The 16,323-nt window shown below is 36.8% G+C and overlaps 1 protein-coding gene across 1 annotated transcript; it reads right to left on the bottom strand.

Moving 5' to 3' along the window:
• Positions 1-7,702: 7,702 nt before the first annotated feature.
• On the bottom strand, positions 7,703-12,942 carry MARCOL (MARCO like; the record flags this gene model as incomplete). The annotated part of the gene is made up of 2 exons (XM_084252638.1): positions 7,703-8,529; positions 12,894-12,942. 2 exons carry the CDS (start codon positions 12,940-12,942, stop codon positions 7,703-7,705), a joined length of 876 nt encoding a protein of 291 aa, XP_084108764.1.
• Positions 12,943-16,323: the final 3,381 nt, after the last annotated feature.

The following is a 16,323-nucleotide window of genomic DNA, read 5'->3' as shown; positions in this document are numbered from 1 at the left end:
GAAGTTTCACTTTTTGTTTTTGGAGGAATCTCCATACTCATGCATAGTGGTTTTACATGAAGCATAAGCAAGGGTTCCCTTTCTCCACATCCATTTGTTAGGTCTTGTATTTTTTTTTTGGGGGGGGGACCCTCGCGGGCGGCTGGGGAATGAACCGGCACTGCAGAGATAGCCAGCAGCCTCGCAGCCCAGCGCTCAACCGTTGTGCCACCAGGGGAGGCCCTAGGTCTTGTATTTTTTAAAACAGCCATCCAAACAGGAGTGAGGTGATATCTCATTGTTGTTATGATTTGCATTTCTCTAATGATCAGTGATATTGGACAACTTTTATAGGCCTACTGGTCATTTCTATATCTTTTTGTGAAATGTCTATTCAGCTTCTTTGCCCACTATTTAATTGGAGTATTTGGGTTTTGGGGGTTTTTTGCCTTGAAGTTGTATGAGTTCCTTATAATTATTGGATATGTTTTCCCATTATGCAGACTGGATTTTTATTTTGATAGTTGTTTCCTTTACTGTGCAAAAGATTTTTAGTTTGATACAGTCCTACTATTTATTTTTGCTTTTGTTGCTTTGGCATTTAGTCTTGTATACAAGAATTTATTGCTAAGAACAATGGGAAGTAGTTTATTCTCTATTTTTTAAGGAGTTTTACAGTTTCAGATCTTTTATTTAAGTCTAACCCATTTTGAATTATTTTTGCTTATGGTATGAGGGTCCAAGTTAATTCTTTTGCTTGTGGTTACTCATTTCCTACCACTGTTTATTAAGCAGATGATCATTTACCCGTTGTGTATTTTTAGCTCCCTTGTTGAAGATCAGCTGAATGTATATAATGTATATGCTTGAGAGTTTATTTATGGGCTTTCTATTAATTTCCATTCATGTAAGATTTGATTTTTTTTGCCAATAGTGCACTATTTTGAGCACTATAACTTTGTGATATAGTTTGAAATCAGGAATCGTAATGTCACCAATTTTGTTCTTTTTCAAGATACTTTGGTTATTTATATCTTTTGTGCTTCCATATAACTTTCAGAATTGTTTTGATATATTTTTGTGAAAAACATCATTTTTTAATAGGAATTGTACTGAGTCAATAGATGACTTTGGATACTTTAGACATTTTACCTGTGTTACTTCATTTAATCAACAAACACAGCATATCTCTTTATTTATTTGTGTCCTCAATTTTTTTCGTCAAAGTCATATAGCTTTCAGTGTGCAAATCATTTGCCTTCTTGGTTAAATTTATTCCGATGTATTTTATCACTTATGATGCTATTTTAAATGTGATTGCTTTCTTAATTTTTCTTTCAGATAGTATGATATTATTGTATAGAAAAACAAATGAAAACAACATTTATCATACAAATGAAAAAATACTCATTTTTCAATCTCATGATCTTTTCATGAATGTCTCCATTAAGACAGTTCCCTATATGGCTACATAGTTCACTTTAAAGTTGTAAGCTCTTTGTGCTACCCAAAATGATGCTAAATGTACTTCATCAGTACTTGTATGTATGGAAAATATTAATTTGGACAAGATTTCCAGTTAGGAACTAACTATGCACAGTTATAATTTTGAATGCGGAAGCTTTGATAATCATCACCAAATCATAAAGCTACTTCATAATATATGCCCAGTAGAGTTTATTGTAATAGCTCTTACGCATGGGTAGCAGAGAACTTAAGTTGCAGATGAGCACTAGCAGCCCTGGCAGTAGGTATATATAATAATATGTATATTATTGGTATATAATATTAATTAATATATGATGGTATGTAATCACCTTAGCACCAGCCAATGTATCAGGCTCATTATGGCATATAATGATAATATGGCATATAATAAATAATGTGGTGTATGTGTGATGCTATATTATAATTACCTTATATGTTATGATTTATGATTTATGATTCTATAACTAGCATATGGTAAACACACAAAACTTTGTCCATTATAAAATATAAAATATAAAATAAAATTTATTTTAGTATATGCATTCAATATGTTGCATATATCAACAATTTATTATTCTTTAATACTAATATACATACAAAAATATCTATTAAAATATATTTTAAATATGATTTTATAAAATACTTATTCAAATTCAAAAGCAAATTTATGTGAATGTGTTATTTAGTATGCATATTCAATTTGTTGCAAGTATCAATAATTTATTACTCTCTATCGCTAAGATATCTATTAGTGGGATAAATATGTGTAGTATTGTGGCATGAACAGTTTTCAGTGAAATAAATATTCTTGTTCGTCTTGAAGTGTTCATGAAGACTAGGCTAAAGGGACATTTCTAATTGGGGGTGTGGGAATGAGTAGATTAGAAGGCAGAGATATTCCTTCTACAGAAGCAGCCTTTGGACTTCTATTTCATGGCCTGAGTGGTAGCATTAGGATTTGAGTCTTTTCAAACTACTCTCTCACCCCACTTATTTTCCCAGAATCTCATTGTAAATTCACTGAAAAGACTAAATGACTTTCTTTCCAATGCTCAAGGCTGTTTCATTTTTCCATCTTCCGTTTTCTTTGGTGGGTTATTTGTTCTTTCCATGACCAGCTACTATGGATGGTGCTGTTATAAACATTAGTATATATCGTGTTGGTATACAAATATTTCTTTAAGACCATGCTTTAAGTTCTTTTGAAGGTATGCCCAGAAGAGGAATTATTGGATTATATGTTAATTCTATTTTTTTGTATTTTGAGGAATTGCCATACTGTTTCCCATAGTGGCTGCACCATTTTACATTCCACCAATAGTACACCAAGACTCCAGTTTCTCCACACTTTTGCCAACTTGTGATTTTCTCTCCTTCAAAATCAAGTAATGTCGGGCCTCCCCTGGTGGTGCAGGCGGTTGAGTGCAGTGCTGTGAAGCTGTGAAGTTGTCCGCAGCCTCTGCAGTGCCGGTTCGATCCCAGCCAGCAAGGGTCCCACATGGCATGGCAGACCTCTCCTGTCTTGCTCAATGCTCCCCTCAGCAGTGTGTTTTGTCAGTCTGCCTGTTTTGTTCCCTGCTCTGTCATCTGGCCTGTACCCCGGTTCTTGTATAAATAAATAAATAGATAAATCTTTAAAAAAAAATCAAGTAATGTCACTGCCTCTTTAATTTCTGTAGCATCTGATACTTTTCTGTCTTCTACCCCGCTTCCTGGATGCTGATACCCTAGCCATGTGGGGTGACTTTAAAAATACCATCTACACCGGGCGCTGTACCTTGAGGAAGTTCCCAGTGAGAGTCAGCTCAGTGGTTTGCTGACAACCTCCATAGATTTGAGTACTTTCTGATCCTGGATTCCTTATAAATGATTCCTCCTATCTTTGAGCCCACCTCTGGGAAAAAAACCCACCTTTTACTGCCTAGAGGACCTGCAGGTTTTCCACAATACTGTCTCCACTTCTGGCCATCTGCCTGGTGAACTTAATTTCCCTGTTTTTTTTTTTTTCCTTGAGTTTTATCCATTTTTTGTTGTTTTGGGTCCATTTATTCAAAATGTAAATTGCCACCTGAATCCCCTACTCTAATTATGGCTCCCTTGGCTATAAAAGTACTTGTATTCCTCATGGATCTCCAATTTTGCTCGGTCTCTCTGGTGTCATCTTCATTAAATCATTCATTTTATCTACTCAGATTCCATGTTCTTGCTGGATTTTGTTTTCTTTCCTAAGCAACATGTTGCTAACCTGTGTGATTAAATTTTCGGAGAGATTTCTTCTAGTCATCTGGGTTTTAGAATGTCAGCCTTAAAACACAATGTCAGATAATTACAGTAAGTTTCTACAGTTCAGCATCTGTAGATTGGTGATTTTAATATTTATTTGTGCTCATCCACCCCTTTAAGAATCTAAAGAAAGGATTGGGCACTCTTTTGAGAAAAAAAAAAGTGCTCAGAGATATTATTTTTCATATGATTCTATGGACCCTCTGAAGCCAATCAATATAGTGTTAAAACATCATAAATCCTTTTCACATCAATGTGGAGAGACCACCTGCATTAAAACACCTGAAATGCAGTTTAAAACTGTGGTTTCTTTAGCTCTATCAGAGAGCAGCATCATTGGTATTTCTAAAGTGGGGAATCTTCATTTTTTCCATGCACTCTTGAAATTATTTTTATCTATTAGGATTCACAAATTGATGCTGTGGGTTCTGAAGTATTAGCCAGGTTAGCACTTTGGGAATGGGTAGATCATAGACACGAAGTTTGGGAAAATAGAGAAAACAATCTCAGAAATCAGAGTAACTCTGGAATTCACTTTATTTGCAGTGGAACAAACTACAGAATAATGTAGGAGCCATCATATCTAAGAATCTTGCTGATCTCCTGGTGGAGCTACCGGAGATATCCAGTGTATAAAGAGAATTGCAGCTGGACTTTTGAGGCTTTGGGTAGGTTGTTTGCTGTAAATGCTCAGCATTGCCCTTCATGGCTCAGAGTCAGTTTTCCATGACTCAACCTGAAATCAAGATAGTGAGAGAAATCAAAACCATGTAACTGGTGCCACCTAGAAAAACTAATGTGGTTATTTAAACATTGGGAAAAATCAAGCCTGGATCCTGGCTGGCTGGTTTCCCACTGAGTGCTCTAAGAATCTGTGCAGTTCATGGTAGTTCTTTCTTATTCCTGACCAGGTGCCTTACCTATAAAATGAAAGGATGGGTACTTAGTGTCCCTTCCACTCTAACTTCTACGTCTAGAGGAGATAACTTTAGGATTCATTTACTACTACAATAGTGATTTCCCAAACAATAAATTCTGGAACTATCGAAAACAAAAGGAGTATTTTTTTTATGCTATTCCTACTTCATAGATAAGCATTATTCATTTTGAAAGTCGAACTATTTAAGTCTTTCTTCACCACATATTCTAATTTTGATCAGCTTTATGATAACCTTTCTTTTTTTATATTTAAAGAACAGGTTTATTAGAAAAGGGACAGAAAATCGAAAGACACTTGCATAGACACATGCAGGCAGGAAGAGCTGCCCCAAAAGGGACAGGTTTGCTGAGAGAGGCCTGCATGGTCACAGGCGGGCAGCCTTGAGGAGAGCTGCCTCTGCTTAGGGAGGTCAATGAAGAGAAGCCCCGGCATGGGACAGGTCACAGGCAGGCAGGAAGCTGCTGCCCTGCATAGGGAAAGAGTTGGTGAAAAGAAGCACCTGCATAGTCACAGGTGGGCAGAAGAACTGCTGCCTGATCACCTTTCTTGTGGACAGAGTGCAGCTCTTAAAAAGTTTGCATGGCTCACCAAATCCAAACTTTAATGTTGTTATTTAAGCTTAAATATATTTTAGTAGGCAACAGTTAGTAATCTATGGGAGTCACAGTTCTCTTTATATATTTATATTTGTAGTAACATACATGTATATATATATACAATATAAATATATAAAATATATAAATATATTGTATTTTTTTTCACACACACATACAAAAAAAAAAAACAGTGGAAACGGAAGCAAAAAATTCTGAGTGTTTTGCTCACAACTTTATCTCCAGTGCATAGAGCAGTTTGGTACAAAGTGGATGTTTAATGAAAGTTTGGTCAAATGAGTGATTCCATAATAAACTTACTCCTACTTCAAAAGCTGAATGAATCACATTCTTTCAGGAAATGACTGACTTGACCATTCCAGAATTAAATATCTTTTTAGATTTCCTTTGGACAAATGCTGAGGCATTACTGAAAGAAAACTATATAGACACAGAGAAATATGTTCCTTTATCCCCTTTGGATCAGAATAGTACTTCCTGATACAAAGAAACATAAAGTCCTCTTACCGTTTTGCTTCATTAAATACACAGCTGTTACCATAGGTTTTTCCATCAGAACCACAGACGGGTTTGTAGATAGACTGGCATTTTGAATTTCCACCTGGGCTCTTACTGCTGGTTGGGCCAGTCTGTAGATAATGGTTTCCCATTAGATAAGCATGGGGAAATCAATTTAATTTCAATATTATAATGAAAAAAACATTTATTGCTCATTACTCATCGATTTACTCATTGATTAGTACTAAACTAATCATTTTGTTGACCCTTTTTGTTTTAATTTAATCCATGTGCCAGTACTGAAAGAAGAGTATATTGGGCTCCCTGTGCAGTGTCCAGCATAGAGTGACAAGCATGTAAGCAACAAGCCCAAGACCATATGTGGGTTAAATTTCCACTTTGGGATTCAAGCCCTGAGTTTTTGGACATCAAAGCCCCTGCTCTCCAACCGCTTTAAATATTTGTAGACAAGGCTTACCCTGTGGGAACAAATAGAGATTAGGGAAACATCATACTGGCAAATACACAACACACAGGATTGTAATTTATCGAACATTTTTCTTTCTTGTGCCATTAAAGAAAATGTGGCGGGAGATAGGACTGTGCAGAGTTCAGTAAAGTAGAACCTGAGGTGTTGCCCCAAAGCTTCATCATAGAATGACAGGCCTGTAATCAGAAAGGAGCTCTGACGAGCAGATGAGAGCAGACACTAGAGGGATGACAAAACTTAGGGGCTTAGTCCTTCTAGAGTCAAAGAAGATGTACAAATACCTAAGTACAAATACTCTAAGCCCATGGCTTAGAGTTTGCCTCTCCACCTTCATATTAATCAATTACTTTCATTTGCACATGTTTTATGAAATGGAGAAGGTTATCACTCCAGTTTTAGCAGGCAAAATAAAATTGAGAAAATGGCAACCTGAACATGCAGACGCCTCTAGACACCTGCTGGTGGTAGCAGTAGGGCCTGGTGACATCCATGTGACAGCCTAGATATAAGGTCCAAGAGGAACTGACAGCAGCTTTTGTTTGAAAGCACATTCAGGAATACAAGTTATGAGACTGAAAGGAGGTTTTCATAAAGACAATGAGACAGATGTGTTCTAGAAAACTGTTTTTGGGTAAACTAAGTGGAATGTTTGGAGTCATTATATTTAACACTTATTTAATATTCCATTTAAAAATTAGGAGACTGGCACATGGGAAAAAGGCAAGAAAAAGCAAATCCCAGTGGGACTCAGCGGAAAATATGGGAGTGACAGTGCTCACTGTTACAGCGATGATGGCACCACAATGCGGTATTATTCACGCATCTCATTCACCTGATAAATAGCTCAAGAGAACATATTATATGCCTGTCTGGTTCTAGGATTTGAGGATATGAAAAGAAATGGAACTTTCTCTAAGGGGTTCATGATCTAGTTGAATAGACAATAAATTACCAAACAATAAACTACATTCTGGGATAGAGAATACTGAAACTAGAGGATATGAATGATATGGACCATGTGAGCAAAGAGTGACAGGAACTGTAGCAGCAGGGTCCTGATTGTGAAGATTCTTAAATGTCATGCTTAGCAGTTTGAATTTTATTTTCCAGGGAATGTGATGCCCCTGAAGAATTCTCAGCAGGGGAGTGATATTGGATCGCAGTTGTGGTTTAGAATTACCCCTGAGTGATTTGTAATCATGGAGGGGATGGAAATGAACATGAAAGTTAAATCTGGTGGGGATGGGCCTCAGGTGAGAGTGTGAGCTAGTCTAATACAGGCAGAGGAAAACAAATACTAGAAGGAAATGAGAGGTAGAGTGGAGTAGCCTGACACTCCCTCATGATTAAAGGTGTTGTGTGGGAAAATAGCCACCTCCAGATTCCTTCTCATTCAGCTGAATCTGTAAATTATTTGTCATTAGTACAGTACACTTTGTTAACTATTCTGTGTCTGGTAAATAGAATGGTTGAGGTAAGTTGAATAAAGAAAAAAAAAAAGAAATTACTGCTAACCTGAATCTCCTTTGTATTGCCATTCAAAGGGTTGGCTACATTTTTTCTGCTATCTTGATTGTAAAAAGACTTTGGTTTTCCCTGTCGGCTGGAAGATCCCGGTTTTCCCTGTTGGCTGGAAGATCCTGGATTTCCCTGTTGGCTGGAAGATCCCGGTTTTCCCTGTTGGCTGGAAGATCCCGGTTTTCCCTGTTGGCTGGAAGATCCCGGTTTTCCCTGCTGGCTGGAAGATCCTGGTTTTCCCTGTTGGCTGGAAGATCCTGGTTTTCCCTGTTGGCTAGGAGCTCCTGGTTTTCCATGTTGGTTAGAACACCCTGCTTTTCCTTGTTGGCTGGGACATCCTGGTTTTCCCTGTTGGCTGGAAGATCCTGGTTCTCCTTTTTGGCTAGATGATCCTGGCATTCCTTGCTGGCTAGAAGATCCTAGATTCCCACTTTGGATAGAGTGTCCTGAATTCCCTTGCAGACTCCCAGGCTGGTTGAAAGTTCCTGGCCTCCCTTGCTGATTAAAGTTCCCCATTTTCCCTGGCTGGTTAGAATACCCTGGTTGTCCTTGCGGACCAAATATCCCTGTGTTTTCATGTGTGTTGCTACCTCCTTGATTATTAGCTTCTTTTTGTCCTCCCTGATGGTTAGCTTCATTTTTTCTCTCTAGAGTAAGTGCAGATTCTGGACCCTTTTGTATTTTGAAAACATCTGCTCTCCAAGCCTGGGTTGAAGACACTAAAATGATATCATGAAGAGAAAAATAAAAATATTTAACTTCAAGAATTTAAAATCCATAGCATTCATTCCCAAGATATAATTTGTATTAATTGATCTTTTTTTTTTTTTAAACTGGTCCTCAAGACAGAATATTCCCATTACTTCTCATCATTGAATATTTTGGGTCTGCCACTTTTTTCTTCTTAACTACATTACATAATTTCTGAAAATCAAGGGATCACACCGGTTTGCCTTATTTCTAAATCATAGTCTGAATTTTTTATTTTTTTATTTATTTTTTTTTAGAGGCATTTTTATTTATTTATTTATTTGTTTGTTTCTTTGTTTCTTTGTTTATACATGCACTGGGTACAGTCAGAAGCGCAGGAGGGTGAGAGAATTCACCAGAGCCAGAGCAGGGAGCAGAGCAGGCAGAAGGACCGAAGTACACTGCTGAGGGGAGCAGCGGGCGGCAGGAGAGGTCTGCGCGCCATGTGGGACCCTCCTCCGGTGGCCGGGGAGCAGCCGGGGATCGAACCGCCGCCGCAGAGGCTGTGGGCAGCTTCGCAACCCAGCGCTCAACCACTGCGCCACCGGGGAGGCCCAGTCTGAATTTTTTATACTGGGCCTCCATACTACCCCAAATTCCTTTTTTTAAAGGATTTATTTAGTTATGCATGCAACAACTGGGTTATAGGCCAGAGGTATGAGGGGTAAGAGGATTTACCAGAGACAGAGTAGGGAACAGAACAGGCGGATTGACTGAAATACACTGCTGAGGGGAGCAGCGGGCCAGACAGGAGAGGTCTGCTGCTGTGGGTAGCTCCCTGGCCGGGGATCGAACTCGTGCTGCAGTGGCTGTGCATAGTTTCATAGGTTGCGTCTTAACGTCTTGCACTACCAGGGAGGCCTCCCAAATTCCTTTTAATAATTTATTAATGATTCAAACAGACTGTTTAATGCTTATTCTAAATTTTCTCACCATCGGGTGGGGGGAAGCAAATATTGTCTAAAAAATGTAAAAAATTATAAATGTTAAAATAAAAAAAATAAAATAAATGAAAAATAAATAAATAAATTTTCTCACCATCACAAAACCCATTTCCATTTCCCCAACCTCACTCTGTAGATGCCATCATCAACCTTCCAGATATAGAAGAAGAAAGTCATTTGCCCTCCCGGCCATCATCACTCCTCCCTCTTTATCTATTTTTTCCTCTCATCCCTGTCCCAAAGACAAAGGTTCTCTTGTTCTTCAGAACATACTTTCTAATTTAGTCATCTTTTTGTCCACCATTTTTCAATTATACTCTCTCTGGTGGTTGCTTATTTCTTTTGTTTCAAATTACTGCATAAACACTATATGACTATTTCTTAAAATCTGTGTTTCACAATTCATCTACTCTGTCTGCTTCTCCAATTTATTTTGGAAGTCCATCCATCACTCAATGTCTATCTATCTATTTATCTGTCTGTTTATTTATTTATTTATAGACTGACATGCAGATATATAGAGAGTAGACATAGATATATCTCTCTACATATGTGTCTGTATGTGCAAACAAGCAAAAAGAAATTTATGGTAATATGAGCAATGCTTATATGTGATATATATATATATATGTGTGTGTGTATATATCACAAATATGTATATATTTTAATTTATTCATATCCCATTCCAAAATGGGAACTATCTGGTAAACATTGAATAAGCAAATAGAAAGGTTTTAGAGCTGCTGAGCATGCAGTGGTATTCCTTTTAACCTTTTTTTTTTTTTAAATATAAGTGCTTCTTATTTGATGACCTTTTCTGTTTGATGATTCCTCTTTCTTCCCTTGCTACTTTATTTGAGGTTTCCTCAAAAGCTTTTTTTTTTCTTTATAAGCTTCCTTAATGTTTTTCAACTTACATAGCTTTAACTCATTTTAATGTGGATTATTCCAAATCTATAACTAGGGTTTCATTGGTATTTTCCCTGTTTTATATTTCCATGAGTATACACACTTATGCATTCATGTACATTTAACTAACATCAAACATTCAATTAATCCTTATCTAATGAGTATTACCATAGTATATTACATTGCCAATGGTTAAGATGCAGGCATAGGAAGTTTACCAGTTAGTAACCTGGTTTACTAAACTATGGTATAGCACAGGGTAGAGTGTTTGGCTATTATCAGCCATTCTGTCTATTTACCAAAAAATATTTAGAGTCCACTACTGTGCCAAAACTATAGTAATATCTTGGGATATAATTATAAACAAGGCCTTTATGGTTCTACCCTCAGGAAGCTGAGAAGTCTACTGGGGGTTCCAAGAAACAAGCAGAAATTTATGGAAGTGTGAGTATCTGAGGAGTAAGTTAGACAACAGACCCAGAAGAATCAAGATGGTGGAGAAGATAGAGGTATAGAGCACAGACAGAAAAAATGGACTAAACAATAATGATTTCCAGCAGAGATGTGCATATGCATGAATCCTAAGAGCCAAACATTATTCAGTAACAAGCACTAACTTCAAGTAGAAATCAACTAGAATAAAGATATGGTTAAAATGGGGAAAAAATAGATAAATTGACATTTTTGTTAATTATCTTCAGCTTTTTTAAAGATTGTACAGGCAAGTTGTGTCAAATCCTAAATATGTAAAGGTTCCCTTCCCTCCTGCCCTGATCCACCCATTTTTTTACCTATGTTGCAATTATATGTTCTAGGTTTTTCTGTATTTTAGAGACATTTTATGTATTTACAAACATATTTAAATATATTTTCAGTCAGTAGCATACTGTACATACTGTTCTAATACTTGATTTCTCCCTTGCCAATACAGTGAAACCATCTCCCTATTACAAAAAGAGCACATTCATCAATTTCCTTAATGACTCCTACTATCTCATTTGATAAATGTGCCATAATTTAACAAGTCTTCTTTCAAATACCAGCTAATTAATTTCCCTCTTTTACTGTTACATGATTTAATGAAATTCCCAATAATACATCATTTCTTACATAGATAAATTTGTAGGATAAAAACCTGGGGTGGACTTTTTGTGTAAAAAAAAAAAAAGATAACTAAGATAGCAGAATGTACTTGAACTATCTATATTTTAACTAAACTTTTATAAAAGAATTGCCTCCTGATTTAAAAACTCTAAATACTCGTCTCCCTCTCCTTCATCCTGCAAATTCATATAGCCACTACATCTGGTATTAATGCACTTTTTCCAACAACACATGCTTGCTGATGACGCACCAAATGTCACATAGCAAGGCACAAAGAGAAATGGAACTTGCCCTCATGGAACATATATGTTCTAGTAGGTGATTTATCTGTGTGCTTTGTTTTTTTTCCTTAAAAAATATGATTTTATGTATATAAGCATACATATTTTTTTCTCCTTCCTCTCTCATCCCTATTAGCTCTATATGTTATTTCTTAACTCTACCATTTCAGAAGCTCCCTAAATGTTGTCTCTATACAAACATCTTTCACATCTAACTCATGTTTGATACCACTACCGACTGATGTTTCCTAACCCGGTGGGGTGATCCTCTCACACTTAGCAAGTGCAACGCTTTCAATGAAAAGATGATTGTTCTTCCTTGTTTTCCACTTGAAAGTACCTGAATGTCATTGGAACTTTATTTTTGTTATTTTCTTTCACTAGTGATTAAAGAAATGGTCACATAGGAGATCATAATCTAGACCTCCACAAATTGGAATCTGTCTTATAATATATTGAGAACTCTATTATCTGTGTCATTATTATCTTGAGAATTTGCCCGCCCTGATCAGAAATTTACAGCTCTGACAACAGGCAATCGAATTCTATTGAGTTAAATAATAGTCTTGAATGACAAGCAAGTAAGAACACTAGTAGTGCTTGCTAATGATAGTGCACACTTAATTCCTATAACAACTTACAGGAATGTATAATTATTTCCACTTTAAACATGAGAAAACTGAGGCTAAAATAAAGTTGCTAAATGCACACACATAGGACAAACACAGAGAAACCAGGACTTAAGAGCACAATGCTGGTCATCACACAAAATCATATCCTTCATGAACATGGACTTGAGTACTCACAAACTCTCACTTCCCTGTAGACTAAATCGATCTTTCTAGTGCAAGTTCTTGCTTCTCCCTTGTCTCTGCTTCTCTCGAGCCACACCAAAACTTTCACTGTTGTCTCACCCAGTCACTATTTTTATGCCTCTGGTCAATATTTATGTTGTTACAAGTTGCCTTCATCCATTTGTCTGGTCAAAAATTCTTCATTTTATAGTTTTCTGACTAAGTATTGCCAAATCAGACCACATTTCTAATTCTTTACTTTGGGAATTGAAAGGAAAGTCATTGAATGTAACTTTCTTACCTGAGAACATGGCCAAGAACATAAAGGGAAGGAATATGAAAGTCTCCATGTTGCAGTCTGTGGTTTCAGACTTGAGCTGCTGGTTGGAGTTTGGGGAAACTCTTCAGTAGATGCTTTCTAAATAAACCACGCTGATCACCACCATGTTATATATTTGAAAAATCCTCCACCCTAATTGCTAAATGCTGTCACTGCGTTTAAAAAAATTACAGAGTAATTTTCACAAACTAGAAGCTGTTTCGTGAATAGATTATTATTTGCTAAATTAACTTCACACCCCAACTCCCATAAATATCCAAGTTTTAGTATGTTTCTACAGATATTTTCCTCACAGAAAAAAAATTAAAATGTTGAAACCCATCTGGGAAAGTGGTAAATTATGTGTTCACAAGTTTTCATTGAGATGATTTATCTTCCATTAGTCCCGCTATTGAGTCTACAAGTTTATATGTCCATAATAGAGATTGTCCTGAATTGTGCCAATTATTTATCATAAATTATATTTTCAAAGAAAGTACAAATGCAGTGAATATTGGTCTTTAGTAAGTGATGAATGCATCCAATGGGGAATACTGATGGGTCATGCATTTTTATGAGGTAACAAGAGACAATAGAAATTTTGTTTAAGAATAATAAGACCACACTATGGCCCTTCTTGCCTCAAGCTATTTTGCCGAACAGAAGCTCATGTGAAAATTAACTTGGGATTTTTAGTTGGTCATAAACCCTCTTATAATACTATAAAACTGTGGAATAGTGTTTTCAAGATTGGCAGTTCTAATAAGAAAATCTTGAACTAATTGAAGCATATCCAAAAGACAATAACCTTGCTAATGTAAAGCTTTGAGGCCAATTGCATAAGGTTGGTTGATGGCTGTAGGGAACGGAGACTTGAGTAAAGACAGACTTATGAGTGATTCTGCCATTTAGGTCATCATCTGAAGGGCATTGGTGTGGAGAAGAAAAATATTATTTGCTATGCATAGTTCCCAACAGCAGAACTAATTTTGATATAAGAAAGTACAGGATAAACACTGGAATTCTTAAGAAAAATTTTGCATGGATCAGGGTGGTAAACTAGAGGAGTCTTCTCATTTCTTCCAGCTCTAAGATTTGAATTGTGATTGAGTTTCAGTTGCATTTTTTTTAGAAAGAGGAAAATTTTGAAAATGGCAAATGATTTCTTTTAACCATGCCATAAATTTTAAGGCATTAAGATCAGAGAAAGAAAAAGTTTAAAGTTTTTCTATAGTAAGAAGGCAACATTTTTCCCTTACATAATTATTCTCCATATAGACTTGGATTTATGGGTTCATGTAAGTGTCAGAAGAGGCTCAGTGAACCATAAGTCTGTGTGTGTGTGTATTCAGTTGATTTTTGCCTAAATTTCATTATGAGAAGTTTCAATATACAGATGAGTTGAGAGAACTCTGCAGTGTAAACCCACATACAATCAAGATTCTTCAATTAATGTTGTGCTATATTTGCTCTCTATATATTGATTTACATAATTGTGTAATTTTGATGTAAGTTATTTTCACATAGCTACTCATGTATAGAACCCAGTTCATTACATTCCCAAATACCAATAAATGGACCATAATAACTTGCATTTGTATTTTGTCCAAGCAATTGTCTCTTATATACTTACTGGCATCATCCACTCTGCATAGGCTTTCTGCTAACTCCAGTGCTATAGGTACTTCAAAGCAGCACATATTACTCCTAAATATAACTGAGTGCCTTGTATGTGAGAAAAGTGCAGTGAAAAGACAAAGTCTGAAGTCTCTGCCTGTAGTCTCAGAGATTCTCTCAACGAGTCAGTTAAAGGTATTGCTGCACTAAATAATGCATTTCTCCCATTTTTCAGTATTTATTTTCCAAAACATTCCAAAATGTTGTGGGGAGAAGATGGGAGTGAGGCCAGAGGTGCAGGGGTAAATGAATTTGCCAGAGAAAGAGTGAAGAACATAAAGGGAGATTTATTGAAATAACACCGCTAAGAGAAGCAGAGGGTGTGACAGGAGAGGTCTGCATGCAAAGAAGGTTTTGGGGCTCCCTTTTATAGACTGTTTTCTCAGGCTTTTCATGACTGCATAGTCAATATGGGCTGGTTAGTGCTGGGATATCTGGTCTTGACATTGAGCTTTGACACAGACTATGTACTGGCCCTGCTTCTGCATTCAGGGTCACGGTGATCAGTCTTATGACCTCATTCCCATAGCAACCTTATCAATTCTCCTTATTCAAGCCTCCCAAACCTTCCTGCTAGGGAAGGGGTGGTGGTTTAGATTTTAACCTTATTAAGTGATGCCCCAATACAAAAGCCCTTTTAAATACTTGCTTTCAATGCTCCAGTTTTCTTATATGGAACATTCAATTTCTCCTTGAATGATGGGAATTTTCCCACCTTTAAATTTGCCTTCCGTGGTTACTGTTCTTCACATTTGGAAGTTAGGTCAGAAATCAGTCTTGAAGCAAAGTCAGTAAGCGCTCACCACACTCACACACTAGAGCAGGATGCCTTGCATGTCTTCGAGTGGGCTTCTAAATAAAGGCTCTCTTTCAGTGTCCTTATATTTGAGTAGAAGTAACAATAGCAATGGAGTCAGGTGACCCAAGGTGTCTGTCTCCCCTCTTTTTAATTTGTGTGATCTTGTACAAATCACTGTCTCTCTTTCTCTACCTGCCTCTTTTTCTGTCTCTCTTTCCTCTTCTTTCAAAAATCATAATACTTCATTGAAGGAATAAAATTTTGCAAAGTGTTTTGTTGTGTCCTGGAAGAAAAAAATTTATTCTCATAGTTTATTGAACTTGATTTTGATTGTGGGTTAGCATCCTGTGTCAGTTGCCTGATTTAATATCAACAAATCATTTCTCATACTGCGAAAGAAAAAGAAACTTTGGACTCACTATTAGCCTAGTTTCATTTCAGTTCTTGGTGGGGTGTGGGAAGTTGGGAGAAGAACAACTTGTGTCAGTTTTTGGTCTTTGAACCCCAGAAGGTGTGCAACATTAAGCACAAATATAGACAGACTGCTTCAGCCACAGAGCATTCATTGGGCTATTCAGGCACAGACATGAGTAGGTTGAACTGAATCCAGCAGACAAAGTGAACGTTTGGTCTGATCTTTGAAATAAAATTCACATTGCATGGAAGGCATCGTGCCTCTTAAATTCAGGGTCAGATTGAAAAGGGTTTAGAGGCAAAGGTCAAGTACTAGGTATTCATCAGCTAACTTAAGGCCCTTTGGCATTTTCCAGTTGACTTCACTTACTTGATCTTCCCGCAGTCTTCCCTTTGTGGGGATTTAGCATCAGAACACTGAGTCCCAGATGGTGGAAAATGTTTGGAATAGAACCTTGGGTTACTGCTTCTGTTTTGGGATTCATTTCTTCAGTGTACAAAGTTTCAGTGCAAACTGAAATT

The sequence above is a fragment of the Talpa europaea genome (assembly GCF_964194135.1).
Source record: "Talpa europaea genome assembly, chromosome: 13".
Lineage (NCBI taxonomy): Eukaryota > Metazoa > Chordata > Mammalia > Eulipotyphla > Talpidae > Talpa > Talpa europaea.
The sequence above is the reverse complement of the archived record's forward strand: the minus strand, read 5'-3'. Positions and strand labels throughout refer to the sequence as shown.